Source organism: Triplophysa rosa, linkage group LG17, assembly GCF_024868665.1.
Source record: "Triplophysa rosa linkage group LG17, Trosa_1v2, whole genome shotgun sequence".
NCBI lineage: Eukaryota > Metazoa > Chordata > Actinopteri > Cypriniformes > Nemacheilidae > Triplophysa > Triplophysa rosa.
The window spans coordinates 7,138,813-7,155,383 of NC_079906.1; the positions used below are offsets into that span (position 1 = coordinate 7,138,813).

At 35.4% G+C, this 16,571-nt stretch overlaps 2 protein-coding genes across 2 annotated transcripts; both read left to right on the top strand.

Annotated features, from left to right (window-relative positions):
- Positions 1-7,418: 7,418 nt before the first annotated feature.
- LOC130568186 (H-2 class II histocompatibility antigen, A-Q alpha chain-like) lies at positions 7,419-9,566 on the top strand. The gene is made up of 4 exons (XM_057356891.1): positions 7,419-7,552; positions 7,960-8,205; positions 8,385-8,666; positions 8,932-9,566. Exons 1-4 carry the CDS (start codon positions 7,495-7,497, stop codon positions 9,051-9,053), a joined length of 708 nt encoding a protein of 235 aa, XP_057212874.1. The 5' UTR covers positions 7,419-7,494; the 3' UTR covers positions 9,054-9,566.
- A 2,219-nt stretch (positions 9,567-11,785) lies between these two features.
- Positions 11,786-13,987, top strand: LOC130568185 (H-2 class II histocompatibility antigen, E-S beta chain-like). Its single transcript, XM_057356890.1, has 6 exons — positions 11,786-11,919; positions 12,134-12,409; positions 12,568-12,849; positions 13,023-13,136; positions 13,231-13,258; positions 13,394-13,987. Exons 1-5 carry the CDS (start codon positions 11,856-11,858, stop codon positions 13,251-13,253), a joined length of 759 nt encoding a protein of 252 aa, XP_057212873.1. The 5' UTR covers positions 11,786-11,855; the 3' UTR covers positions 13,254-13,258; positions 13,394-13,987.
- Positions 13,988-16,571: the final 2,584 nt, after the last annotated feature.

A 16,571-nucleotide genomic window follows, 5' to 3' on the forward strand; every position in this document is an offset into this window, starting at 1 on the left:
CATACTTCATTCATTTAAATATTCACAAACAGATTGATGGCAGTGTAAATTGTTGCATACATTCTGGTAAATAAAGTAAAACGTGCACCAACAAAGCCTTACAATGTTGACTAATTTGCTTGGCTGAAATAATAACATGAATATTGATGTTCCTGTAGCTCAAGTGGTAGGGCATTGCAGATGCCATGGGTTCAATCCTCAAGAAATATGCACACTGGAAAAATCTGGATAAGTGTATGCCAAATACATAAATGTATTGCAATCAGGTTCCTAAGTTCCTATTTTAAGGCCTAGTAACAGATCCTGTTTTTGAAAGGGAACTGAGGATGTCAGTGGGCTCAGTCACATCTCAATGCACGTGCTTTCACTGTGTGAACTACTTTCACTGTTTCTCTATAACTCTTTAAACCCACAAATTCTAGACATGGGTTCATTTATGTCACGTTATATCTGAACAGGTTTGAACAATAGTTTGTCCAAAAGGTGAGGCAAGGTGAATCTTTACCTCACTAGATATTTATTTAGGCCTTCTGTGATTTGCATTGTAGAACAGGTCTATCAAGTATGAGCAGGTAAAACTCATCAAGAGAAAGTGGAACAGGTGTGTTGTTTTATTTTTAATGGCGTATTGTAATTAAAGATCATGGTCCTGCGAGTCCCTAGGCGTGTAGGGCACCAGTTCAATTCAATTCAATTTTATTTATATAGCGCTTTTCTCAATGTGCATTGTTCCAAAGCAGCTTTATAGGAGAAACTAAGAAAAACTGAAAAACACAGAAAGGTAAAACATGGTGTTTATAGACCAAGAAAGATCATTCTAATAAATAATATCTAATAAATGAATAAATAAATGCAGTCTCCCGGTGAGCAAGCCAACACTGCACTGCTGTGGCGAGGAACCCAAACTCCAATGATGAATAATGGAGAAAAAAAAAAACTCGGGAGAAACCAGGCTCAGCCGGGAGGGCCAGATCTCCTCTGACGTGTCATAGCTGCACTCATTGACCCTGACCAAAGCCACCGAGCAACGTCCACGAAGAACAGGGAGAGCCCACGAGCCGCGACCCAGGAAGCCCCACCCGCCGAAACCGTGCAGGTCCAACCCGGTCCCATTCCGCGATCGACACCAGACAACAGAGGATCAACCAGGGAAAAGTAGTAATGGCATAATTAACTTTATTCCTCTGTTGTCCGACATCGACCACAAAACAAGACCAACCAGACCAGACCCACACAGTCCCAACAAATGAAACGCCCCGAACCACAACCAACAAGCCCCCCCACTCCCCACAACACCCACCCAGCTACCTCCAATCAAAGTCACTGAGTGCAGACATAACTTCAAACTGCTGTCGTGTGATGTAAGTTTAGCATTAAATACCAAGTATTGCAAATTTAGCATTAATGTGACAAGTAGTCCGTCTTTGCTCTTGGTTGGGGATGGAATTGTCTGAGTTGGGATGGTCAGATGGTCGCTTTCCTCTTAATTAAAAGAACTTCAAAGTCAATAAGATACTTAATGGGTAGCCAGTGAAGGGATGATAACATTGGGGTTATGTGATCGTATTTTCTGGACCTGGTTAGATCTCTGGCAGCTGCATTCTGAACTAACTGTAGTTATTATTGTGATTTTTTTTCTTGTTGAAATTGCAATTTTATTGCAGAAAATGTAGCATATATAATAGGTCAATTTAAATAGGTCTGTCAGTCTTCTGTTCTTGTAGCACCATTTGGTAGATCAATGCAGTGTCAACACCACACCGGTGTTCATACAATGCATGTAGTGATATAAATAGCTTAAGCCACTGTAAAAGCCAAATGCATTCATGTAAATGCGACACCTTATATTTTTCTCACAGCAGTGGGTCCAGTCAACAACACAGCAATGTGATCTTTGTTAAGTGTCGTATTTTATTACTGGTGCACTTTCAATCGATGTTTGTCTATACATTTTTCATTTGATGTGCATCATTTTCAGGTGTCAGCCCCTGGTACAGGGACCTGGTGCTCGGACACTTGCAGTGGCCCAGTTTACAACTCAGCCTTGTTTATTTATAGAAGAGATGTTTTTAGAAGGGATACTATTTACTTTACATTTAAATTTAAGTAAATGTCCAAATGTATTTTTAAAAGAACACATTTTAAAGAGTGAAATAAACAAACAGTTTTGAACATAGTAAATTGTACAGAAGTAAACAAGTGTATACAGTGTACAGAAGTTACAGTGTGCAGTATTTTGAAGGCTATGTTGTAAGGGTTTTCCTATTCTTCTTTTTGAGCAACACATGACACAATAGCTGCTGCATATATGATTGGCCCATTTTGTGCAAGATTTCAGGGGATTTTTCAAACCTGACCAGACAAAAAAGATTGCATGGTATTGTAATATGAGATGCTTTTACTTTGGTGAATCTTACCTTCGTAAGAGTCAATGCATGCTGGATACACCCTAACAATCTCATTCCAGCACTGCGGCATAAATTGAATTATTTTGTTTGTCACCACTGTTTCGTACGTTGGTTGTTGATGTCTGTTGATGTCTTTTCATATTTCTTCAAAACACATCTTCTGTATCTGTTACAGTGAAAGCATTTAGTTAAAAGAAAACTTCAGGTGTACCTGTGAAATAACAGATAATAAGCAAATTTACCTCATTTATGATGGTCAGGTTTCAGTTCAGACAAATGCCAAAATAAGATGTTTAACAAACACATTGCCATAAGAGCCAGGGAAAAACGAACATAAAAGTTCAAGAGTCAAGTGATCAAGTAAAGGAAACGATGAACATTATAATGGTGACTTCAAACTGAACTCAGTTAAACATAAATAACAACAAGCTAGTCCTCTAGTAAAATATTTTTTGCACGAAACACTGCTTGATTAAATAAATCGTCTCAATTTAAATCATTAAATTTAAAACAACTTATCTAGGCTATTCAGATTAAGGTCTGCTAAATATTCAGTTATTTAGTTCACATAATATTTTTTATTAATTGAAAATAAAAATTTTATAAAAGAAAGTGAAATTTACTTTATAATTTCATTGTTAGGTTTTACAGTGTGTAGTAAATGGATGTTTGTCAGTGAATTACGTTGGCCTATTTAGCCTATACTAATATAACATTATTCAAAAGGGTTGTTGTCCAATTAACTGACAATATTTTAATATAGTTTCTACATGACCTAAAACAAAATATTGTCAATAAAATATAAATCTTCTAACCACAATCTTTTATGAAATAAGTCCAAAATAGTTTGTATGAAGATGGTAATGGTTTTTGTGTTTAATTGACTATATGCATGGTTATGGTTTTCGATATGCCAGCTCAGGCATTTCCGGTGAACTGACAGCTATAGGGGGTCATTCTACACTCGCTGCCTTAAAAAAGTGTAAAAAGTAATGATTGAATTTATATTTGCTGAGGAGAAACACTTAGAGATGCAGTAGTGCTCATCTTTTGTCCCCTTGCACTGAAATGCAAACATGTTTTTAGCTCGTTTTACGTTTAAACAACTACAAGAATGTTTGTGCATGACTATTTATCTGAATAGATTCTGATTCTAAACTAAATATTACTCTATTGATGCTGTTGCATGTTCATGCTGTGTGACTGTACAGTAAGATAAGTTATCTCTCCTTAGTGATTCTGCTTGTTAACACCAGATGTTCATTATTATTGCTTTATCTTGACTTTATTCATCAATTTATTATCGCATTCACTTAAACGCTGATTTTGTGTCACTTTCTTCACTTTGTAGTGTGCACTCACATCGAGCAGTGTTCATTTAACAACACTGTAAAAAATGATTTGTTGTTTTTTGTTGTTTCAACTTAAAAAAATAAGTTACCTGGTTGCCTTAAAATTGTAAGTTAGTTCAACTTAAAAATATTAGTTCACTTAATGAATTTGTTGCAAACTCGTTGCGTTGACTAATAGTTTTAAGTTGAACTAACTTAAAATTTTAAGGCAACAAGGTAACTTATTTTTTTAAGTTGAAACAACAAAGAACAACAAATCATTTTTTACAGTGAACAGGGATTTTATTCTGTAACATAACTCAAAGCAACAAGGCGACTGTTCAGATGACTTGACAGAGTCAAGCTGAGTCAACAAATCTGCAAAGTTTCTCTTTTAATTTGCACAAAACAGGCCACATCTGAGTCACAGCCCTTCAATCAGTAATCTCTGGGCCAAATCCAGGCCACACTCATCATTTCTACTCATTATCAAACAGCAGTGATTTGTCCAGATCTAGGTCGAGGATCCAGGTGTATACTGGACTTTGCTACATGGGAGGTTCACACAGTGAATTTGGTTCTGAGGTGTCCCAGAGCTGGCCACAGAAAATCACACAGCAAAATCGCCAGTGTCAAAAAAGGTCAAATTAACACTCACAGTGTATATATAATCCACACTATCGAAGTGTGGATTATATATACACTGAGAGTTAACTTGACCTTTTTTAACACTGGCGATTTTGCTGTGAAGGAATCTTAGATCTTTTTTTTATGCTGTTTCATGTGACTCTAAATTAGAGAATTAGGCCGTGACTTAGTCCCTAAATGATCTGTTGGCCACAAAGTTTGCAGAGATGTATAAATACCATATCCATGCATCACCCATTGTTTTTTCTCCAGCTAGTTGGGATTTATGGTGACTGTTTAACCCTTTCACGTGTAGGTTTAAAAAATCCTAAAGGTCCCTCTGGAGGGATTTTTTAACGGCTATTGTTGTTTCCATGGCGGCGTATCAAGCTCATCACCTAAATGTGGCACTCTTCTGCTGACACGGTTGTTTAAAATATATTATAAACATAGACTAACAAACAGTCTATGCTTTATAGTCTGTATAATCTGTTTTTGTAAAACATTTTTGTAATATCAGGATCGTACTGTAGATGCAAATAAAACACCTAAATCTGCATACTTTCACTTTTAAAGTTTGGTATTAGGCTTTAGAGGATTTTAACGATTGATTTTATTTAGTGTCGCAAACGCCGATTTGAATCTGCGTACTTTCACTTTTAAAGTTTGGAACATGAAGTAAACACATTGGGTCTCATTCACTAATAAATGCGTTTTTTTTTACGTATTTATACGCACGTTTGAACTCCTCATGAATTTGTTCTTAACCGCGTCCTAAAGTTAGTGAATTTGGAGTATTTAAAGAGCGGCTGTGTGCATGCATAAAACACACCCAGTCCATCTCCATATTAGGGCTTTCCACCTAACGTTTCCTTTACCACCTGTCATCATTTAAAGTCCCAGTGAAATTAAAAATGACAATTCTTATTTTTTCATGAAATGTTGCAGCGTTTATAGTAAATAGCTTATCAATGTGGGTCATTTTCTTTTTTTTAATTCATGTACCCTCATAATCTTCAGTTAAAATCTGAAAATGCACTTCCGCATTTCAGAAAAATGCAAGCCACACCCACTAATTTTCTCCTATAAGTAAAACTTGTAAATCTCAACTTCCGGTTCATGGGGACTTTAAGTCAAAAGGCTTGTTCGACTTGATGCGGCTCCGCAAGATCTGACAGGCGGATGACATCAAAGTACCACGAGAGCGATTCGAAAGCAAACTTTTTATGGTTTTTCTAATCGTTCTCGCGGTACTTTGATGTCATCTGCCTGTCAGATCTTGCGGAGCCGCATCAAGTCGAACAAGCCTAATGATACTCCAGGCAACCCCTGCAGACGCGTTCTCACAAGTAATTTCTAGTGCGCAGTCCTCAAAGTCAGTTCATACACAATAAAACACCTTTTATACAGACACGCAGTTTACAGAGTTCTCGTTAGCCGGCTGTAAAAGCGCAGCTATTCAGAGAAATCTCGCAGCTCTAGCTATAGTCAAAGGCCCAATTCACATCTCGCTTTATTTTAAATGTAGACACGTGGCAGGTGCGCGCAAATAGGGAGCGACGCGGTCCCGACGTGCAGCTATGCACAATTTTCTAGGCGCGTTGGCGCCACATCGAGATGGAAATAGTTCAACTTTTGGGAGTGCTGCGCGCGCACCGTGGGTCATTTGAAGAGAGAAAGCAGTGCGGCTCACGTTTGGGCTCACATATGGGCTCGTACTCTCTGGGGCACAGAAATATGAATCCCATATATGGGATCGTACCACTCAAGCAGTTAATAAAACCAAAGGTAGTCTGAAGCCCTATTTAAACAGATAAAGGCTAAATCAGTGCTGGCTTAAAGCTAAAAGTTTGTGTTGTAAATGGTGATCCTTATCAACTTTTGACATTTTGAAGTGACAGACAAATTTCAGTCTGGTTTTAGGTATCTGCATAGTACCAAAACTGCCCTTCTTAAAGTGACTATATTTGATGTTTTCTTTCATTTCTGGGAACTGTGCTGTTTTAGTGCTTCTTAATCATAGTATAGCCTTTGATACAATTTGAATCAGTGGAGGGTATCAGGGGGCTTATGTTAAAGTGTCCTATTTTATTGTCTGGATGAATTTAAAATGTGAATGGCATCCAGTTTCTTCCAGCTTAAGTCTAAATGTTATGATAAAAGTAGAGATAGAGAATAAAATTAGACAATAGAAAGAGATAAAAAATATTAATTGTGGATATAAAATACATTTTTAATAGTGATTTTGATTGTGGTAGTGTTTAAATGCTGATGTAAGGGGGGTCTTCAGCAGTTTCTTTAAGGTTGTAATGGTCTCATCGGGTATAGATCAGGTGGAGAAGCTCAAAGAGCAGAGAGAGTGGATAGTGACTAATTGTACCATTGTGTTGATACCAGCAGGCAGAGTATGCTCAAGAAGAATGTGATGCGACCCATTTTAGGTTGATTGAACACTAGATGTGTCACACCTTTCTGGATTATCTGAAGTTTAAAGCTAGCTGGAAAGCTAGCCAAAACAGAATTGCAATAATTAATTTATCAACTCAAAACAATCTTTCAGAAAAACTTTTCACTTTTTGTACAACTTATCCTAAGTTTCTGCTTGTACTGTATAGTTCAATGTGTTTGTGTTTTGCTTTGCTAATGGATCCATGAGCCTGACAAAAGTCTGTCATGTTGTGTTTACCCAAAAAACTCAGCTTGTAGACAAATCTTTTTATACTATTTACAAATCAAATTCAAATAATGTTTAAAATACACATTGAACTACAAATATTCCACTAAAAGGTTTTGATAGCAGCATTTAGAATTAGGGTAACTTGAGTAAATATACGGTCAGTCTGTAATTTGAACAAGGTGGTGTGCAATTTTAGGATTTTAGTTTCTCAAGAAAAAACTATTGTCTTATAGATTCTGAAAAAGACAAAAGTAATTTTTGATAAATGCTGATGGGTGTGTAGCAAGAAAAACAAACATTTGCTTAGATACACCAGAGTCACTGTAAGGGAAAATTCTGATTGGTTGAACTGATTATGTGGCTGCTACATGGCATGTTGGGAGGAGTAATGAATGTTCACACTAGCAAAGTATAGTTTTTTTGTGTGTTTGTTCGCATAACTCTGAGAAAGATGGAGCTGCATGTGTTCATTCTCATGGTTGCTGTTCATGTTTCAACTGAGGTTAATGGTAAGTAAATGTTTTCATAAATATTTCCTATATTCAGTCAGAAAGATGACCTTGCTTTGTACAGGCTTAAAATTGTGTTTCATCTATAATCCAATTCCACAAAAAGTACTTGTAAACAATTATTTAAATAAATGTGAAACTGATAGACCTTTAGTGTTAATGTCTAATAATTATTAGTAAAATATTTTGTATTTTTTGCACATTGTTTATACAATCTTAAGTGTAGAGGAAATGTAGTTTAAGGAAAGTGCCTTGCTTAGGGAAAATACAACTTAGTGTTTGGTAAGTGTAATAAGTGTAACTGATATATTAAAAAAAATTCTTCACATTCTATATTGGTTATGCAAGTTGTTGTGTCTATATCTAAAGGACTGGGCTTATAACCACCTTCAATCTTTTAATTTTAGTTGTACATCATGATTATCAATTCGATGGATGTTCAGATACAGAGAAAGAGGATATGTATGGATTTGATGGAGAGGAACTATACCATTCAGACTTCCAAAAACAAAAAGGAGTTGTGACATCGCCTGACTTTGCAGATCCCGTCAGCTTTCCTGGATTTTATGAGCAGGGTTTATCAGCCATGGAAGCTTGTAAACAAAATTTGGCCAATCACATTAAAGCTTACAAAAATCCTCCTGAGGAAATGGGTAACACTTCTGCTTTAGTCATACATTATTTAAATATTGCATTGTTAAAAATCAGATATACTGTAATAAGATTCAAAACAACCAAAATGTTGAAAGAAAATGTTGCTAGTGTATTAGATTAGCATTTATTTGAAAGGTTTACATTTACTTACATTAGCATAATTTGCCTCTGTTCATAGGCAAACCTGAGACGACCATCTATGCTAAGTATGACGTACAGCGGGGCGTTGAAAATGCTCTCATCTGTCATGTGACTCAAGTCTTCCCTCCTCCTGTCAAAGTGTCATGGTCTAAGAACAATGTCAAAGTAACAGATGGTGTGGATCTTAGCCAGTACCGCAAAAATAAGGATGACACCTTCAACATCTTCTCAACTCTGAGGTTCACACCTCAAGAGGGAGACATTTACAGCTGCACTGTGAACCACAAAGCTCTCGATTATCCTCTGACCAAAACATGGGGTGAGTGTGACATTTGTATACACTAAATGTACATAAAGATTAGCATCATTTACACATTCTTGACAGTTTATCATGATGGGTAATATCATGATCATTTTATTGATAGATCATCTTATAAAGAAGTAACACCCTAATTAAAAAAATTAAAAAAATTAAATTAATAAAGCTACAAAAATGTAAAAGAACATTTATTCATTCCACATAAAAATATGGTCTTACATTCATATATTCTACAATAATATATCCTATACATCCTGTTTTCCAGAAGTAAATATTGCTCTGCCCAGTGTTGGTCCAGCTGTGTTCTGTGGAGTGGGTTTGAGTCTGGGGCTGCTGGGAGTTGCTGCTGGAACTTTCTTTCTGATTAAAGGAAACAACTGCAACTGACAGATATGAAGGATAATTTTGAAAATAAATTGTAATAATAGTGTAGATTAGATAATAAAGTCTTTTTCACATGCCCCTGGTGGATTTTAAACACAATGCATCGTTCTGTTAGTAATTGGTCATTCTCAATGTTATGGGTAAATATGTATAGTTGAGTAAACCCGATTAAATCCTGTTACACCACTAACATTACTCAATAATACTCAATTGCTTAAGATACACAGCATTGCTTTCATCTATGTTTTTATGTCAAAATGTTGATCTTTTGCCAATGCCACATTCACAATGTATCGTGTATATTCTCTGGAAAAAATACTTCAAATCTAAATTTAAACTGTTTAGAACTTTTTGGATTTGTATTATAACTAATTTTAGAATTGTTCATTTCTGTAGATGTAAAACTATTCCTGTCCTTGCAATTATTTTTCGAAATGTCTTTATTTTCTATTTTTTAAAATTTGCACGCGCACACACACGCAAACACACAGCAAATAAAGATTTTTTTTGTGATTATATTCTTTGTTGTGTATTGATGAATGTCATCGGTCTCAAAAATTAAAAAAGTTGCTTATAGATGAGAAAAAGAGATGTGTGTGCAAGTGTGGGAGGACAGAACACTAAAGAGATTTATTACGTTTGTCTAAAGAGACAAACGTAAATAATGTGATTTTTAGTTTAAGAAAACAAGTGTTTTTACCCGACAAGCACCTGAGCCGTTTTGGTGTCATTGTTATTTAACTATTTAACTAACTGTGTCAAAAGCAGCAACACGGTGAACACCAGTATCCAAGCTCAAATTGATTTCGCCAAGTGACAGATGTACTTGGTGCAACATACATTGTGGACCCTGAAACAACATTTGTGTAGAAAAGCCTATACCCACCCCAAACCCTAAATGATCCTTAAAATCAGAGGGAAATGATGTAAATAACATGGGTGTACAAGCCCATAACCTGTAAGCTAAAACTTTACATGAAATGTAAACGTATCCCTCATATCTGATTGGTTGATTGAAACATCTTTCACTTGGCAAAATCAGCAAAGCCAGTATCCAACCAAGGGGATATTTCAGAAAGCAGGGTTAACTTTCTGTCAGCTAAACCCTGAACTCTGTGTTGATGAACCCAAATCTTGCTTATTCGGGGTATGTCAGTTCCAGAACACACATGAAGGGTAAGTTTAATCAACCTCCCGATAGTTACTCCGAGTTAACGGGAACAACATTAAGGCATTGTCAATGGATCACAGATGTCACTAGTCACCATGGAAATGACTCGGAAGGTTAAAGTTTTTGACTGTGAAACAGTCATAAGTCAGTGTTGTTACACAGAAGACATACTGTATATCTGCATCAGTGTATAAAGTGTGAGATTGAAAACAACAAATAACATATTTTCATTTTTCTATGTATATAAAACTATAAAAGATTAAACATTTAATTAAACATAAAAATAGTTTAGATATATGTACTATTTTTATACTGAAATATTTAAAATACATACTCATCATGGCTATCTTTGTTACATAAAGTGTAGTTTTGATAAGATGTTTGTAAGCTTTGTTTTACGATGTGTGCTTTTCTACCAGTGTATTTTACCAAAATTGTGTGGTGTATATGTATTTGATTACATTGATAATTGTGTAGACTTTATTGAACCTCTTTTTTGTTCCTTCTCTGTATGTTCCTAAAAATCCACCTTTATTTGGTTTTGTTAAAATTGACTTTGTATTGTATCAGCTTTATTTTTAACAGTTGCTGAAGCAGTTATATTAATTGAGACTTTTAATTGTAGAAACTGATACAGCTGTCATAATTTTGAGAAACGTGTGTAATGCTTTTCAGTACACTAAGCATGATAATTCATTTGTATTAGTGGATAAAGGTCTGTTGTGACAGAGGTAGTGATTTCAAATGTTAGGCCCTTTTAAATACATATACATTTTCTGTTTTTTACTTTGTTGGATAAAAGGCCATGGCTTTCTAAATGGTAAATGAGGTGTCAAAAGCCTATCTCGAAAGACCAATAATGGATAGGTCAAGTTTTTACATCGTATTGTATGACATGGTCATTTTTAATTCCCTACTTGTTTTTCCTACAAATGATTTTCCACAAGGAAGGACATGTTATGTATGTTATGAGATAAATAACACCGTTCACTTTGCAACATCTTCCTTTTACCTGTAATATAGATATAAGCACCACAACGGTTGTGGGATACAGATTAATGCATTTTGTATTTTTACAAGGGGAGAGGGAATTAAATCAGGTCCTCATTTAAGAGGACGATCCTTACAATAGTCTTTTATCTGACTGTAAAATATGCCAGTGTTGATTAAATAACCTTTTTGTTTTGTGCTATCATTAGGAATGTGATGAGGAAACAAATGGCATGATCAGCAATAGCCAGATCAATCTATTTAATATTAACTTAACGTTGTTACATCTTTACTTGCAATTTTTATTGGTGCACATTTTGTAAGTGATTTACATAAGCATCACACAAATATCAAATGGGTCCAATGGATAGCTGCAATGTGACATCTAACGCAAAGCTGCTCGTGAGGACTCAATAAAGTTAACCTGTCTGGGTATTTCAATATAGAAACCACTTTTAAGCATGTTCGGAATAAAATCACAAATCATGTCAATGTTTACTTAAAAAATGAAAGCAGGAAACTGCTTAGCAACACTTGACGCTTAAAGCCTGGAGTAGCAGATTGGCTGGTCATCCTGATTATTCAGATCATGAAGAGAGTGTTGCCAGCATCTGCTTCAGTTGAGGAATTCCGAGTAAGAGAAAATGACACAGCCTAAGCTCTCGAGTTTTCATCTCATGCTGATGCTGTCCGCATTCACTGGACCAGGTGAGTAACGTAACACAATAAAGAAATAATGACAGGACAGGACACATCAACATTAATTTGATTATTGTCTTGTAATGGACCACTTCTTGTGACATCTAGTGGTTACGTCTGGAAAAAAGCTCAATAAAATGACTGGTAGATCCGAGTCCTGTTGTTTTTTAACTGTAAATTAAAAACTATACAAATAAACGTAATGTTTCACATTGTTTTTCAGCTGCTGGATATTATGAAATGGCTTTGGAAGAATGCATCTACAGCTCCTCTGATTACAGTGACATGGTGCTCATTACTGGGTGGTACTTCAATAAATATCTGTACACACAGTTCAACAGCACTGTGGGGGAGTTTGTAGGGTTTACTGAGTATGGAGTGAGAAATGCAGAGTTCTGGAACAAGAATACCGCCTTACTGCAGCAAGCAAGAGCCGAGGTGGACAGATTCTGCAAACATAATGCTCAAGTTTCAGACCCAGCTGTCCGTGATAAAACAGGTAAATGGAACAAGACGAAAATATGTTGACTTCATAATTAGTGAAAAGGAAACTGAAAGTTGTGGGATTCTTCATATAAAAAGCCTACTTACATAAATGCTATATTATACCTGACATGTGAACTATAGGTTGTGTAAATAAAATGTTGCTCTTTTCAGTTAAACCGGATATTAAAGTCAGTTCTGTGAAGGAATCCGATGGCAAACATCCAGCTGTGCTGATGTGTAGCGCATACAACTTCTACCCACAACAAATCAAAGTGACCTGGTTAAAAAACAATGTACCTGTGACGTCTGATGTGACCTCAACTGAGGAGATGGCCGATGGCGACTGGTACTATCAGATCCACTCCCACCTGGAGTACACCCCCAAATCTGGAGAGAAGATCTCATGTATGGTGGAGCACGCCAGCTCCACTAAACCCATGATTGTTGACTGGGGTAAGAGAAGAGTTACCTTACTGTCACATCAGACATACCATTGCAGATTACATACTTAGACATACTGACATAAGATCAAATAGATTGAATAAAATGTTCATGGCCGTGCTGTCACACTCATACATGGCATAATGAATCTATTGTAATACCATGTTCATACTGTACATAAACAGAGTCTTCTCTCCCGGAGTCTGAGAGAAATAAGATTGTTATCGGGGCTTCTGCTCTGGTGTTGGGAACCATTATAGCAGCTGCTGGACTCATTTACTACAAGAAGAAATCAGCAGGTCAGTGGAAAGGAGAGTCTAATCAATATCACTGTTTATATGAATCCTGTTTTCAAATTAGTCCTCTTTGATGCTTACATTTTTATTTTAACAGGGAGGATCCTGGTACCACATTAATGAAGGTAGGTTTTTTTTATCGTGACATTCTGGGAATTCAAAGTTACTTTAACACACATTACATTTCTGAGCTCTGTGTTGTCAAACATAATGTAATTATGTGTAATAATTACAATAATTAATGATTACACAAATTGTAGGTCCTCTGACTGACTGAACAGGGACTCAGCTTGGACCACTGATGGAGAAGCATTTAGTTTTTAAGACACAACTTCATGCACAACTCTTTAACAGATTTCTGAAACAAACATAATGAAAATGTAAAAAAGCATCATATCTGAGACATATGTATGACTTATGTATGAGCTTTTTTGCTGGTAGTGATGATGTTATTCATTTAGCTCAAGCTTTTTAAATGAAACAATTTCAGGTTTTGTATATTGTGTATTAAATATAAAGATGTATGTTATTGTCTTTCTGACTTTATCTTTAGTTTTAATATTGATTAATTTGCATTCAAAAGATACTGCTGCAATGATAATTACTAAAGATTAGCATGGTAACAGGCTAAGAATATGATCAGATGTATGATATACAGAGTCTATAAGGGAAAATTGTATAAACTGATTTAACAGTAGGCATTAGGTTTTATACTGTTTTCATCCAGATTTAATCCTATTGTGCGTGCAATGAGGTTTTAAAACAACAACATTAGGACTTTTTCATCAGTTCCCTGTTGTTTCTTGTTACTTATGTACATTTTAGCTGCAAATAAATACTTTTAGCCTTAAAAACAGCAAGTCTACCAAATCAATGGACACAATAATGGACACAATCTCGCTCAGATCTACAAACAAAATATGGAGCAAAACACTTGCCATCTACAGCTCAGATAAACAGAGACAATAATCTAGATAAATATATTTATATTAATGTTGCCCATATTCTTATGCTTAAGTAATTTTGGTTTGAATAAAGTCAGTTTGTAGCAGTTTATTGAGCTTCGTGCCAGGGTCCTGATCACCATGTCTAGGTTAATCTCCGACATCAACTGTGTGGATCCGATGTACATTATCCCACTTATTACATTGCTAGCAACATGAGTAAATTATTGGACACAAAATATTGATTTGTAATGTTTTATTAGCTCATTTAGCGAATACAAACCAAACAGGGAAAAAAACGTTTCCTATCGTCTTTAAGCCAAGACACAACATTCAAACAAGACAAACATGCAATTTAGTTTAATTATTTGTAAATATAATCTCATGTATGTTATTTATTAGGCATATTTATAGTAATTTATTTGAGTATTTAAAAGCACCAATCAAGATGACTCAGTTCCTGGATCACCTGTGTTTTCTGGGAATAACTTTGAAATGTCACGATTGACCAATCAGAATCAAGTATTCCAGAGAGCTGTGTAATAAAAGTAAATAACATAATAATATATGAAATAATAACAGTAATACACAATTTTAAAGTAATCATTTTTGTATTAAGGTACCTCATAAAGCCAATTTTCCAACAATAACAAAGTGCTAATTAATATTAGTATTTTCATACACTGCTATTGCATTTAACAGTATGAATGGGGTATATGCATATGGGGCGATGACGTATTTCCGCTAAAATCTCAGCCAGCTAAGCCACTTCCGCTCTCATTGTGCTAAGGTGATTTTTCATCAAGCGATGTGTTTAGTATGAAAACGTTCAAATTTCAGCTAACCGACAACACTACGGCTGAACATTGCTATTTACCTTTGTGATCATGCCTTGAGTAAGTGCAAAAGTTTACTTAGCTTTTTATCATATTTGTGGATGTAGGTTGAAATGGACAGCCTGAAGCTCTTCTCCTTTTTGATTGCCGATGTATGATGTAGTGTTCGGATAATTTGACTCCTGTCGTTGATCGTAATCATAGGTGCACCTTGAAAAACGCCATTGTGGCATCCATTTCTTGTGGATGCTACGTGCGCTGGATGTAACAGAGCTGGCTGAGATTTTAGCGGACATATGTCATAGCTCAGTGTGCATATACCCCATTGAATACCCTATTGAATAATAATGCAGCCTTGTAAATATTGCAAATGACAAATCCTATTATGGCTTCAAAATAGAAAAATTCAGACCATGGGCCAGTTGCATAACCTGCTTAGTCTTACAAGTTAGTCATCTAATTTTTACATAAAATGGTGGATTGGTCTAATTCAAATCTAAAAAGTAACACTGATTAGTCCTAACTAATTCAGAGTAAGTGAGGCTAGTTGTTTAGACAGTCTTAACTTAGCGGCTATGTTTATGCAACTGGACCCATGACCTCAGGGCACTAAATGTAAAAAAATTGCTTCAAAAAGTTAAGGAGACAAATGATTCTATCATTTACAACCCCATGTTCCAAAACGTTGAGACGCTGTGTAAAATGTTAAACAAAATCCCTTAAACCCACATGTTATTCACAATATAACATAGAAATCATATCAAATGTTTAACTGAGGAAATGAAAAAGGTAAGGTAATTTTATCTGATGGCAGCAACACGTCTCAAAAAAGTTGGGATGGAGAAACAAAAGGCTCAAAAAGTAATAAGGATCACTGGCAACAGGTCAGTAACATGATTGGGTATAAAAAGATCTTAGAAAGTATCTTACACAGTCTCTCAGAAGTAAAGATAAGGTTCACCAATCACCAATCTGAGAAAAACTTGTTATACAAATTCTGAAACAATTTCAGAATGATGTTTCTCAATGTAAAAGCTTCTAATGTCGTATAAGAGTGTTAGGGCCTTCAAGGAGTAGTTCACCCCCAAATGAAAATTCAGTCATCATTTACTCAAGGGTCCCCATTGACTTGCATTGGTTTTGTTTGAGTTAGGCATGTTTAAACATTTTTCTCATCCTACTGCAGTTTTAATTGCAATTTATCTTTGCTTACTTTAGTACATTGTCAATGGCAATTAAATGAAGATTAACCATTCAACAGGGAAAGCGGCAGCAGGAAGACGTTGTAATTGATCTGTAATCTGGCTCTATTATGTGGTCATTTATATTATATTTATATTATATACCCACTTTAATCAAATTAAATCAAATAACGACTGAAAAAAAATAAGGTTACTCAAACTAATGAAAAATCTGAAAACATTTCACTAAAGAAAATCAAGTTATTAGTTGTAATTTTGTCATATCTAAATTTCCAAACATGTTGTTTAAGAAACAATAATTATTATGCTTTAATAATGCAGGGAAGTGGGGATACATCAGTAAGTGCTTGAGAAGGAAATTATTCTGCGCGTTAAATGGCAAGCCTCTGAAACAAAACCACATGGAAAGATAAATATGAATGTTCTATGAGAAACCTTGCCAGCCCTAACATAATG

Bases quoted from the DNA above. Each gene is read 5' to 3' on its own strand.
- LOC130568186 (XM_057356891.1), top strand. From the start codon at position 7,495: ATGGAGCTGCATGTGTTCATTCTCATGGTTGCTGTTCATGTTTCAACT. The intron at 7,553-7,959 runs GTAAGTAAATGT...TTTTAATTTTAG, and splicing joins TGTTTCAACTGAGGTTAATG to TTGTACATCATGATTATCAA. The intron at 8,667-8,931 runs GTGAGTGTGACA...CCTGTTTTCCAG, and splicing joins TCCTCTGACCAAAACATGGG to AAGTAAATATTGCTCTGCCC.
- LOC130568185 (XM_057356890.1), top strand. From the start codon at position 11,856: ATGACACAGCCTAAGCTCTCGAGTTTTCATCTCATGCTGATGCTGTCC. The intron at 11,920-12,133 runs GTGAGTAACGTA...ATTGTTTTTCAG, and splicing joins GTCCGCATTCACTGGACCAG to CTGCTGGATATTATGAAATG. The intron at 12,850-13,022 runs GTAAGAGAAGAG...GTACATAAACAG, and splicing joins ACCCATGATTGTTGACTGGG to AGTCTTCTCTCCCGGAGTCT.